The 13,816-nt window shown below is 44.7% G+C and overlaps 1 protein-coding gene across 1 annotated transcript in view; it reads left to right on the top strand.

Moving 5' to 3' along the window:
• The window catches only part of LOC138648864 (SITS-binding protein-like), a 118,520-nt gene that overhangs the window by 40,957 nt on the left and 63,747 nt on the right, over nucleotides 1-13,816 (top strand). Inside the window, exon 2 of the mRNA XM_069738825.1 lies at nucleotides 3,613-3,784. Coding sequence (XP_069594926.1) covers nucleotides 3,613-3,784 — 172 coding nt within the window. The remainder of the gene's footprint in view (nucleotides 1-3,612; nucleotides 3,785-13,816) is intronic.

The raw sequence follows: 13,816 nt of genomic DNA, 5'->3' as shown, positions 1-13,816 counted from the left end.
CTGACTGATAGCAGTCCATTCTTGCATAACCAATGCTTGCATTTTGCCACAATTTGTTGGTTTTTGTTTGTCCACCCATCTCTTGATGATTGACCACAAGTTCTCAATGGGATTAAGATCTGGGGAGTTTCCAGGCCATGGACCCAAAATCTCTATGTTTTGATCCATGAGCCATTTAGTTATCACCTTTGCTTTACGGCAAGGTGCTCCATCATGCTGAAAAAGGCATTCTTGGGCGCCAAACTGCTCTTGGACGGTTGGGAGAAGTTTCTCTTGGAGGATATTCTGGTACCATTCTTTATTCATGGCTGTGTTTTTAGGCAAGACTGTGAGTGAGCCGATTCCCTTGGCTGAGAAGCAACCCCACACATGAATGGTTTCAGCATGCTTTACAGTTGGCATGAGACAAGACTGGTGGTAGTGCTCACCTCTTCTTCTCCGAATAAGCTGTTTTCCCGATGTCCCAAACAATTGAAAAGGGGATTCATCAGAGAAAATGACTTTGCCCCAGTCCTCAGCAGTCCACTCCCTGTACCTTTTGCAGAATATCAGTCGGTCCCTGATGATTTTTCTGGAGAGAAGTGGCTTCTTTGCTGCCCTCCTTGAAACCAGGCCTTGCTCAAAGAGTCTCCGCCTCACAGTGCGTGCAGAAGCACTCACACCAGCCTGCTGCCATTCCTGAGCAAGCTCGGCACTGCTGGTAGTCTGATCCCGCAGCTGAAACAGTTTTAAGATACGGTCCTGGCGCTTGCTGGTCTTTCTTGGGCACCCTGGAGCCATTTTGACAACAATGGAAGCTCTCTCCTTGAAGTTCTTGATGATGCGATAGATTGTTGACTGAGGTGCAATCTTTGTAGCTGCGATACTCTTCCCTGTTAGGCCATTTTTGTGCAGAGCAATGATGGCTGCACGTGTTTCTTTAGAGATAACCATGGTTAACTGAAGAGAAACAATGATACCAAGCACCAGCCTCCTTTTAAAGTGTCCAGTGATGTCATTCTTACTTAATCATGACTGATTGATCGCCAGCCCTGTCCTCATCAACACCCACACCTGTGTTAATGGATCAATCACTAAAACGATGTTAGCCGCTCCTTTTAAGGCAGGACTGCAATGATGTTGAAATGTGTTTTGGGGGTTAAAGTTTATTTTCTGGGCAAATATTGACTTTGCAAGTACAGTAATTGTTGTTAAGCTGATCACTCTGACATTCAGGAGTATATGCAAATTGCCATTAGAAAAAATGAATCAGTAGACTTTGGAAAAATTAATATTTGTCTCATTCCCAAAATGTTTGTCCATGACTGTACACCATACCTCCCTTTCACTACCCTCAATGTCTCCCTCACCCTCATAGACTACCCCACATATCTGCCTCCATCCCATAAACTGTTCCCCATGTCTCCATCACTCTCATAAACTACCCTCCATGTCTGCCTTACCCTCATAGACTGTCTCCACATCTCCCTCACACTCATAGACTACCCTACATGTGTGCCTCCACCCTATAAACTGTTCTCCATGTCTCCCTCACACTCATAGACTACCCTACATGTCTGCCTCCACCCTATAAACTGTTCTCCATGTCTCCCTCACCCTCATAGACTACCCTCCATGTCTGCCTCATACTCATAGACTACATAGACTACCCTCCATGTCTGCCTCACCCTCATAGACTGTCCTCCACATCTCCCTCACACTCATAGACATCTCCCTCACACTCATAGACTACCCTACATGTCTGCCTCCACCCCATAAACTGTTCTCCATGACTCCCTCACCCTCACAGACTACCCTGCATGTCTGCTTCATCCTCATAGACTACCTTCCATGTCTGCCTCACCCTCGTAGACTGTACTGCATGTTTCCCTCACCCTCATAGACTACTCTCCATGTCTGCCTCACCCTCAGACTGTCCTGCATGTTTCCCTCACCCTCAGACTGCATTGCATGTCTCCTTCACCCTCATAGACTACCCTCCATGTCTGCCTCTACCTCATAAACTGTTCTCCATGTTTCCTCATGTATCACCCTCACTCTGATAAACAGCCCTACATGCACTTGTTGCTTAGAGCCTTCCCTTATGTCACATCTTCCTCACAGACAGCCCCTATGCCCATACGTTCCCACTGTGCCCACTCCGCCATTGCAGACTGTTCCTGAAGCTTCATCTGTGAAACACTTATAAAGTCCCCTCCATGACTCAGTGTTCTTAATAGTTTACCCCTACTCCTCTTCTTTTTCCCAGACGGTTCCCCAATCCTCTTCACGTCATATAGGGTACTTCCCTTCCTTTACTTCATAGATTTTTTTCCATTCTTTCTCTCTCTGACAGACTGACCCCCCCATATTCTTCATCCGCCTTTTACTCCATATCTCCCTATCCATCTTTTTCCACGCTGTTCCTCTCCCTCACAGACTGCCCCGATTCTGAATGTTATTTTTCAGTTTCAGTCTGTGACAAATCATCATAAAATGCATGTATATTTGACGAGGAGTTGCTCAAGGGGTTGTCCGGGACTTTTGCATTGATGGCCTTTCCTTAGGATATTTCAGCAGTTTGTGATCAATAGGGGTGAGACATCCAGCACACCCACGATCAGCTGTTACCAGCGCTAGATAGACCTAAGAGGATTCAGCAATATTTTTTGTGTGTTTTAAACAAAGCGTCCAAACTATAGATTCGATAGATGCTAACATCCTTCTATGCATTTAAATATAGCTCCTCTATCTGAATTCTCAGGTGACATAGCATGACTAAAGTAATTTAAAAGCTGTCACCCAATTTAGATTTGGTTCTTAGTACAAGAGGTCACCACCCTAACCAAGGAATTGAGAGACAGTGTAAACAAATTATTTTGCAGAGTTACAGGAGATGGTGTATGTAAGTTACAGCAATGAAAGAGCTGAACACATGGTAGAGAAGAAATGTAGCCGTGGTGAAAGGAGAAGACGACTGGACATTTTTTTCCATCTAGACAAATGGCTACCACTGCTGAAAAAGCAAATTGCTGACATAACTCATAAGCGTGTCTCACCCCTCATTGGAGGTTACAGCACTCCTAAATGTCCAGTCATCCATATTAGCTGGCGTTTATTAAATTATTTGCAAGGTGCAAACATATCTGGCTACACGTCTCATATAACTTCAAATTAGGAATTGAAGATTGACCACAGAATATTAATTGCAACACACAATATTTGTAACAACTCGAAAAATACATAAGTAGCTCCAAGACTCATGTTATCAGCTTGAGGACAATTGGGTCAGAATCCATTTAGTTCTGCCTTCCAATACTGATCAGGGTCTTATGGGGGAACTCTATAACATTTGCAGGAGATCATCCAGATAATGTGGAAATGTAGAATACGTTAAAGAATGGGCAAGGATTTTTAAGATGTGATCTCTTACATCTACACCTGCTGCTCCTCAGAATCCATGAATAGGACAATGAAGCAAAAGGAGGAGAAAGTGCATAACATAAGGAGGCACAGTGTGACTTTTTAAGAAGAAGTAAAATAAATCTGAGGAACTGTACTACTCACCTGTGCCCAGTCTGTATATAGTTCCTAATGGTTCCCTTTATCTAATACATATGTTTTTAATTTTAGGATTGCTTTTCAATGACAAATGTATCATGGTATGGTGGAGCAAGCCTCAGCGCTCAACACTGGCCCATGAACAATGTAAATGTGGCTTTACAACCATTTGTGATAAGTAACCTGAAATCCAGCCATGGTGCCTATGGATCTGTTTTAGAAAAATATTTTTTAGGATCAACTGGTAAGTTTAAATGCTTACATTTTTTTATTATAGTTTTGAGACCACATGCCTAGGCTGATGAGTGGACTGTGAGGACAATCTTCAAGATATTTATTGCCTATTGTCTGCTGATGTTTTTGATGGCTGTTGTATTTTTTCATAAATTAATGCAAAGAAAAAACGACTTATGGCATAATGCCTATAAATTTCTATTATGTTTGGTTCAATGGTGAGTTGTTGGAAGCAAGTAACAGACATTGGACATCTTATGGAAATATTTCTTCTAGATGCCTGAATTTAAAGATATTGTCTGGTATTTTACTGTTGTTGCCCCATCCGTAGGGTGGGTTATCAATACTAGATCTGTGGGGAGGCGACACCCAGCACTTCCATCAATTAGCTGTTCCCGTTATCGGAAGCAGTTGCATGTTCCAAGGGACTGCTTGTGAAGGAAACCATGAAGGAAAATGAAGCACTCTGACAACGAGCGCTTGTTGTGATTGAAACACATTACTCCCGACATACTCTGTTATTTTAGAACTTTTTCAATATATTTGCAAACTTTGGAAGCTGGATTTCATTTTCCTTCAGCATTTTTGACCACCTGCCTTCTCAGGAATGTGGTGGCTGCCGGTGACAACTTTCTCTTTCTGCCATGTCCAGGCAGTATATCCAGAGTTCTTTTTAACACTGAACTTGAGAACTCTGATTCGTACTGTATTTGTAGGAACATCGATACCTTTATATCTTTTTAGATCCTTTTTTTGTTTGCGCAAAGCAACGAAAATGTTTCAAACAGAGAAAGGGGTTTGGTTTTAGCTCAACCTATAGTAGATCCTGAATCCACAGCCAATATTTGTTTGATGATGCATTGAACAGTATTGCATGACAGTCACAGTCAGTAGAGTATTAGAGAATATTGATCCAGCACACAATCCAGATTGATTGGAACAAGTCCTCTTTTACAAGAACGTGTTGAAATTCAGCGGTATAATATGTCCTTGGAGGGCGCTTTGTATTGGTGGATCTTAACGTGTTCTAATATACAGATGTTCAGTCATTCGGGACAAGTGTTGGATAAATCTTCTTTGATGCAAAAAGAGAATGATGGTCGTTTAGACAGAAATGGAGACAGGATTTGTCACCAAGAAAGTGGTCAAGATATAACAAGAATGAGAGGATAGGATCAAGATGTAGTCTAAGGACAGGACAAGGGCCAGCACAAGGCATAGGATAACACATCAGGCACCAAATCCAAGGAGTGAAATGGAAGCAGTCTAAAAAAATCCAAAGCCAGGATCTGAGTCAGGAATCAGAAGGAAAAGACAAATAACGGATGTACCTTAACCAGCAGGAAATCATGGCAGCTACTGCTTGACATAGACTGTCAGGCCTGACTTCATCAGCTGTAGCGGCTCACCATATGTCAACCCAATAGAGCTAATTGCTGGTTTCAGAGACATTGCCAGAGCCTGTAAAAGCAGATGTACTACAAAGGAGCTATTTTTCACCCGCTTTAATGATTTCACCATAAAAACATCCTCTGGCAGAGTACTCATTGCTTGAGGTGAAGCAGATGTTTGGTATTTGCTGGTATTGATGTTAGATATCTTTACACATTTACACATCGTTTTTTTCTGAATGAAATAATCCTAATTTTGATAATCTTTTTGAGTATTCTAGTCCTCTTTTTTATTACTTTGGTTTTCCACCTTTCAATCCTCATCTCCTTGACGTACTTACTCTGGTCACCAATAATATTGAGAGGCAAATTCACAGTTGAGTCTGACTATTGGGCGTAAGGAAAGGACTCAGTCCAAGACAATACCTTATGGTGTAGATAAGAAGATACAAAATGAATGTCCTATGTGAAAAGCTTCAAGAGAAGCATTGGCTATGTTTGTGTAAAGGAGTGGAGAAGCATCCCGCATCACCTAGAAGATGTTATGGTTATATAATGCATTGCTATGTGATAAATGTTGTTTTGCCTGGTTTGTGCTCTGCAGCAGTGGGTTATCCAAAGACAGGGTTAATTATTAGGACCAGAATGGCATGAATTATATGGGCACAAGAGAGTTCATTTTCCTGTTGTTAAAGAGAAAGGGAGAAGTATTTAGAAGTGGAAAGATCTATGGTCTTAAAGGGACTCTGTCACCTGAATTTGGAGGGAACAATCTTCAGCCATAGGGGCGGGGTTTTTGGGTGTTTGATTCACCCTTTCCTTACCCGCCGGCTGCATGCTGGCTACAATATTGGATTGAAGTTCATTCTCTGTCCTCCGTAGTACATGCCTGCACATGCCTGTTTCATCTGATCTTGGCCTGCCATGTCAAGTGGCAGCATGCAGTCTACAGAGGTATATTGTCAAAGTAACAGAAGCACACACTCCCAGCCTGGACGCCCATTTTCCCGTAGAATGGCAGGCCACAGAGGATGTGTATCTCCATCACGGCAGCTACCGTAGAATGCAATTTGGATTGATAATATGTGCTGGATCTGCAGGAAACTAGTTAAATGGGTCAAAGGACATGGATATAGTGTCTTTCTTAAAATTTTCTCCATTTGACAGTATGCAAGGATGAAATAAAATCAAGAGAACAAGAGTGACCAGTGTGCTTAACATTGATTGCATCTTTGGGTCAACTGAGATATTCCAAATTGTTGTGGTTGGTGAAGATCAAAAAAGGAAATTTTGCAGCCTCAAAGCGATGTTGCCATTTATATAACGTAGGTTTCACCACTAGCAACTCGTGGGCACTAGAGATGAGCGGATCTTTTGAAATACGTATAAATAATTTGCCAGTTTTGCCAAATGCCCACACAAAAATACAATTCACAGCAAATAAATTTTATACTCAAAATATAGACATAGGGGAGAAAGAAATAGAGAGAACCTCACTGACAATAAGAGTTTAAACTCTACAGGCAAGAAAGAGAGAGTAAGAGGACTCTGCTGACCATAAGAGCTTACATTTTACAGGAAAGAAAGAGGACCTCGCTGATCACAACAGTGTACACACTACAGAAGAGAGAGAGGATCCCACTGACCATAAGAGCTTACACTCTACAGAAGAGATAGAGGACCTCACTGATCACAAGAGCTTACACTCTACAGGATACTAGCAGTGCAAACTATAGGAAAACAAGGAGCGCAGATAGGGTCTTATCCCACGCTATACAATGTGCAATTTTGATCAAAAACTGCAAACCTGGTGGTGTAGAAACAAGGCTTGTATGTCAGCTGCTGCAGATCCACGGGTCAGCAAGCGACCTACTTACAGCTATTATCCAGGAAGATAGTGGATTATATCCGCACTGCCAGTCATCAGGACTTGTGGTACTTCCTGAAGAAGTCCTGATGACTTCGAAACGCGTAGAATAAACCACCATCATCCTTTAACCGTATTTTGTATTCTGAGTTGTCTGGCAGTGCGGATATAGTCCACTATCTCTTTGGATAATAACTCTGCTGACCATAAGAGCTTACACTCTACAGAAGAGAGACAGGATCCTACTGACCATAAGAGCTTACACTCTACAGAAGAGAGACAGGACCCTGCTGACCATAAGAGCTTACACTCTACAGAAGAGAGACGGGACCCTGCTGACCATAAGAGCTTACACTCTACAGAAGAGAGACAGGACCCTGCTGACCATAAGAGCTTACACTCTACAGAAGAGAGAGGACCCTGCTGACCATAAGAGCTTACACTCTACAGAAGAGAGAGGACCCTGCTGACCATAAGAGTTTACACTCTACAGAAGAGAGAGAGGACCCCGCTGACCATAAGAGCTTACACTCTACAGAAGAGAGAGAGGACCCTGCTGACCATAAGAGCTTACACTCTACAGAAGAGAGAGAGGACCCTGCTGACCATAAGAGTTTACACTCTACAGAAGAGAGAGAGGACCCCGCTGACCATAAGAGCTTACACTCTACAGAAGAGAGAGAGGACCCTGCTGACCATAAGAGCTTACACTCTACAGAAGAGAGACCTGATGACTTCGAAACGCGTAGAATAAACCACCATCATCCTTTAACCGTATTTTGTATTCTGAGTTGTCTGGCAGTGCGGATATAGTCCACTATCTCTTTGGATAATAACTCTGCTGACCATAAGAGCTTACACTCTACAGAAGAGAGACAGGATCCTACTGACCATAAGAGCTTACACTCTACAGAAGAGAGACAGGACCCTGCTGACCATAAGAGCTTACACTCTACAGAAGAGAGACAGGACCCTGCTGACCATAAGAGTTTACACTCTACAGGAGAGAGAGGATCCTACTGGCCATAATAGCTTACACTCTACAGAAGAGAGACAGGACCCTGCTGACCATAAGAGCTTACACTCTACAGAAGAGAGACAGGACCCTGCTGATCATAAGAGCTTCCACTCTACAGAAGAGAGACCGGATCCTGCCGACCATAAGAGCTTACACTCTACAGGAGAGAGAGGACCCTGCTGACCATAAGAGTTTACCCTCTACAGAAGAGAGAGAGGACCCCGCTGACCATAAGAGCTTACACTCTACAGAAGAGAGAGAGAGGACCCTGCTGACCATAAGAGCTTACACTCTACAGAAGAGAGAGAGGACCCTGCTGACCATAAGAGTTTACACTCTACAGAAGAGAGAGAGGACCCCGCTGACCATAAGAGCTTACACTCTACAGAAGAGAGAGAGGACCCTGCTGACCATAAGAGCTTCCACTCTACAGAAGTGAGAGGACCCTGCTGACCATAAGAGCTTACACTCTACAGAAGAGAGACAGGATCCTGCTGACCATAAGAGCTTACACTCTACAGAAGAGACACAGGACCCTGCTGACCATAAGAGCTTACACTCTACAGGAGAGAGAGGACCCTGCTGACCATAAGAGTTTACACTCTACAGAAGAGAGACAGGACCCTGCTGACCATAAGAGCTTACACTCTACAGGAGAGAGAGGACCCTGCTGACCATAAGAGCTTACACTCTACAGAAGAGAGACAGGACCCTGCTGACCATAAGAGCTTACACTCTACAGAAGAGAGACAGGACCCTGCTGACCATAAGAGCTTACACTCTACAGAAGAGAGACAGGACCCTGCTGACCATACGAGTTTACACTCTACAGAAGAGAGACAGGACCCTGCTGACGATAACAGCTTACACTCTACAGAAGAGAGAGGACCCTGCTGACCATAAGAGCTTACACTCTACAGAAGAGAGAGGACCCTGCTGACCATAAGAGCTTGGACTCTACAGAAGAGAGAAAGGGCCCTGCTGACCATAAGAGCTTACACTCTACAGAAGAGAGAGAGGATCCTGCTGACCATAAGAGCTTACACTCTACAGAAGAGAGACAGGACCCTGCTGACCATAAGAGCTTGCACTCTACAGAAGAGAGACAGGGCCCTGCTGACCATAAGAGCTTACACTCTACAGAAGAGAGACAGGATCCTGCTGACCATAAGAGCTTACACTCTACCGAAGAGAGAGAGGACCCTGCTGACCATAAGAGCTTACACTCTACAGAAGAGAGACAGGACCCTGCTGACCATAAGAGCTTACACTCTACAGGAGAGAGAGGACCCTGCTGACCATAAGAGTTTACACTCTACAGAAGAGAGACAGGATCCTGCTGGCCATAAGAACTTCCACTCTACAGAAGAGAGACAGGACCCTGCTGACCATAAGAGCTTACACTCTACAGGAGAGAGACAGGATCCTGCTGACCATAAGAACTTCCACTCTACAGAAGAGAGACAGGACCCTGCTGACCATAAGAGCTTACACTCTACAGGAGAGAGACAGGACCCTGCTGACCATAAGAGCTTACACTCTACAGGAGAGAGACAGGGCCCTGCTGACCATAAGAGCTTACACTCTACAGTAGAGAGAGGACCCTGCTGACCATAAGAGCTGACACTCTACAGGAGAGAGAGAGGATCCTGCTGACCATAAGAGCTTACACTCTACAGTAGAGAGAGGACCCTGCTGACCATGAGAGCTTACACTCTACAGGAGAGAGACAGGACCCTGCTGACTATAAGAGCTTACACTCTACAGGAGAGAGAGAGGACCCTGCTGACCATAAGAGCTTACACTCTACAGTAGAGAGACAGGACCCTGCTGACCATAAGAGCTTACACTCTACAGGAGAGAGAGAGGATCCTGCTGACCATAAGAGCTTACACTCTACAGAAGAGAGAGGACCCTGCTGACCATAAGAGCTTACACTCTACAGAAGAGAGAGGACCCTGCTGACCATAAGAGCTTACACTCTACAGAAGAGAGAGGACCCTGCTGACCATAAGAGCTTACACTCTACAGTAGAGAGACAGGACCCTGCTGACCATAAGAGCTTACACTCTACAGTAGAGAGACAGGACCCTGCTGACCATAAGAGCTTACACTCTACAGGAGAGAGACAGGACCCTGCTGACCATAAGAGCTTACACTCTACAGGAGAGAGAGGACCCTGCTGACCATAAGAGCTTACACTCTACAGAAGAGAGAGGACCCTGCTGACCATAAGAGCTTACACTCTACAGTAGAGAGACAGGACCCTGCTGACCATAAGAGCTTACACTCTACAGTAGAGAGACAGGACCCTGCTGACCATAAGAGCTAACACTCTACAGGAGAGAGAGGACCCTGCTGACCATAAGAGCTTACACTCTACAGAAGAGAGAGAGGATCCTGCTGACCATAAGAGCTTACACTCTACAGAAGTGAGAGGACCCTGCTGACCATAAGAGCTTACACTCTACAGAAGAGAGACAGGATCCTACTGACCATAAGAGCTTACACTCTACAGGAGAGAGAGGACCCTGCTGACCATAAGAGCTTACACTCTACAGAAGAGAGAGAGGACCCTGCTGACCATAAGAGTTTACACTCTACAGAAGAGAGACAGGACCCTGCTGACCATAAGAGCTTACACTCTACAGAAGAGAGACAGGACCCTGCTGATCATAAGAGCTTCCACTCTACAGAAGAGAGACAGGATCCTGCCGACCATAAGAGCTTACACTCTACAGGAGAGAGAGGACCCTGCTGACCATAAGAGTTTACACTCTACAGAAGAGAGAGAGGACCCCGCTGACCATAAGAGCTTACACTCTACAGAAGAGAGAGAGAGGACCCTGCTGACCATAAGAGCTTACACTCTACAGAAGAGAGAGAGGACCCCGCTGACCATAAGAGTTTACACTCTACAGAAGAGAGAGAGGACCCCGCTGACCATAAGAGCTTACACTCTACAGAAGAGAGAGAGGACCCTGCTGACCATAAGAGCTTACACTCTACAGAAGAGAGAGAGGACCCTGCTGACCATAAGAGTTTACACTCTACAGAAGAGAGACAGGACCCTGCTGACCATAAGAGCTTATACTCTACAGAAGAGAGACAGGACCCTGCTGACCATAAGAGTTTACACTCTACAGGAGAGAGAGGATCCTACTGGCCATAATAGCTTGCACTCTACAGAAGAGAGACAGGGCCCTGCTGACCATAAGAGCTTACACTCTACAGAAGAGAGACAGGATCCTGCTGACCATAAGAGCTTACACGCTACAGAAGAGAGACAGGACCCTGCTGACCATAAGAGCTTACACTCTACAGAAGAGAGATAGGATCCTGCTGACCATAAGAGCTTGCACTCTACAGAAGAGAGACAGGGCCCTGCTGACCATAAGAGCTTACACTCTACAGAAGAGAGACAGGATCCTGCTGACCATAAGAGCTTACACTCTACAGAAGAGAGAGAGGACCCTGCTGACCATAAGAGCTTACACTCTACAGAAGAGAGACAGGACCCTGCTGACCATAAGAGCTTACACTCTACAGGAGAGAGAGGACCCTGCTGACCATAAGAGTTTACACTCTACAGAAAAGAGACAGGATCCTGCTGGCCATAAGAACTTCCACTCTACAGAAGAGAGACAGGACCCTGCTGACCATAAGAGCTTACACTCTAGAGGAGAGAGACAGGACCCTGCTGACCATAAGAGCTTACACTCTACAGGAGAGAGACAGGGCCCTGCTGACCATAAGAGCTTACACTCTACAGTAGAGAGAGGACCCTGCTGACCATAAGAGCTGACACTCTACAGGAGAGAGAGAGGATCCTGCTGACCATAAGAGCTTACACTCTACAGTAGAGAGAGGATCCTGCTGACCATAAGAGCTTACACTCTACAGTAGAGACAGGACCCTGCTGACTATAAGAGCTTACACTCTACAGGAGAGAGAGAGGACCCTGCTGACCATAAGAGCTTACACTCTACAGTAGAGAGACAGGACCCTGCTGACCATAAGAGCTTACACTCTACAGGAGAGAGACAGGACCCTGCTGACCATAAGAGCTTACACTCTACAGGAGAGAGAGGACCCTGCTGACCATAAGAGCTTACACTCTACAGAAGAGAGAGGACCCTGCTGACCATAAGAGCTTACACTCTACAGTAGAGAGACAGGACCCTGCTGACCATAAGAGCTTACACTCTACAGTAGAGAGACAGGACCCTGCTGACTATAAGAGCTAACACTCTACAGGAGAGAGAGGACCCTGCTGACCATAAGAGCTTACACTCTACAGAAGAGAGAGAGGATCCTGCTGACCATAAGAGCTTACACTCTACAGAAGTGAGGGGACCCTGCTGACCATAAGAGCTTACACTCTACAGAAGTGAGATAGGATCCTGCTGACCATAAGAGCTTACACTCTACAGAAGTGAGAGGACCCTGCTGACCATAAGAGCTTACACTCTACAGAAGTGAGATAGGATCCTGCTGACCATAAGAGCTTACACTCTACAGGAGAGAGACAGGACCCTGCTGACCATAAGAGCTTACACTCTACAGGAGAGAGAGAGGATCCTGCTGACCATAAGAGCTTACACTCTACAGGAGAGAGAGGACCCTGCTGACCATAAGAGCTTACACTCTACAGAAGAGACAGGATCCTGCTGACCATAAGAGCTTACACTCTACAGAAGAGAGACAGGACCCTGCTGACCATAAGAGCTTACACTCTACAGAAGAGAGAGAGGACCCCGCTGACCATAAGAGCTTACACTCTACAGGAGAGAGACAGGACCCTGCTGACCATAAGAGCTTACACTCTACAGGAGAGAGAGAGGATCCTGCTGACCATAAGAGCTTACACTCTACAGGAGAGAGAGGACCCTGCTGACCATAAGAGCTTACACTCTACAGAAGAGACAGGATCCTGCTGACCATAAGAGCTTACACTCTACAGGAGAGAGAGAGGACCCTGCTGACCATAAGAGCTTACACTCTACAGAAGAGAGAGAGAGGACCCTGCTGACCATAAGAGCTTACACTCTACAGAAGAGACAGGATCCTGCTGACCATAAGAGCTTACACTCTACAGAAGAGACAGGATCCTGCCCTTCATGAGACATTACTATATACAAGAGAAAGACTTATCCAGTGACTTTGTATATGGAAAATGCTCCAGTGAGAACCGCTGATTTGTGACGGCCCAGGTACTGACCACCACTGTCACATTATATTGGCTACAATATACTTTATGAAATTTAGGAATGTCTTTTTAAACATTTGCTGTATTTTAAAGCATCGCTTATTACTATTAGTACTTTTCTATTAGATATCTTAACCTAGGAGGCGTCTCGTAGGCCAAATCCCGATCACAAGAGAAGAAGAGAAAATTGTAAATAATTGAGACCTTCCTAAATTATTGATGGATCTCTTATGGATCATTGCAGATGTGAAATAAAACAGGAAAACCACAAGTAAATGCTGGAGGTTGTCTCCTCGGGACAGTCATGTCTTGTACAGTATTATTTGATTTCTCAAACAGGTACACCAACTATGGTGGAGAAGACATGCAGAAGGTAGCCCGGTCATTGGGGGCCTTAGGGTAATTGTGACATTGATTATTGTAAAGTTAAATTGTGTAATATTTGCAACAAAATGAAAATGGATATTTCTGTATGAATGTAATGTCTTTTTATAACTACTTTCCGAATCGGATAATAAGGGTGTATGAAAATCATTAAGGAGTTTTCCTCTCTAATT

This window comes from Ranitomeya imitator, chromosome 9, assembly GCF_032444005.1.
Source record: "Ranitomeya imitator isolate aRanImi1 chromosome 9, aRanImi1.pri, whole genome shotgun sequence".
Classification (NCBI taxonomy): domain Eukaryota; kingdom Metazoa; phylum Chordata; class Amphibia; order Anura; family Dendrobatidae; genus Ranitomeya; species Ranitomeya imitator.
The sequence above is the reverse complement of the archived record's forward strand: the minus strand, read 5'-3'. Positions and strand labels throughout refer to the sequence as shown.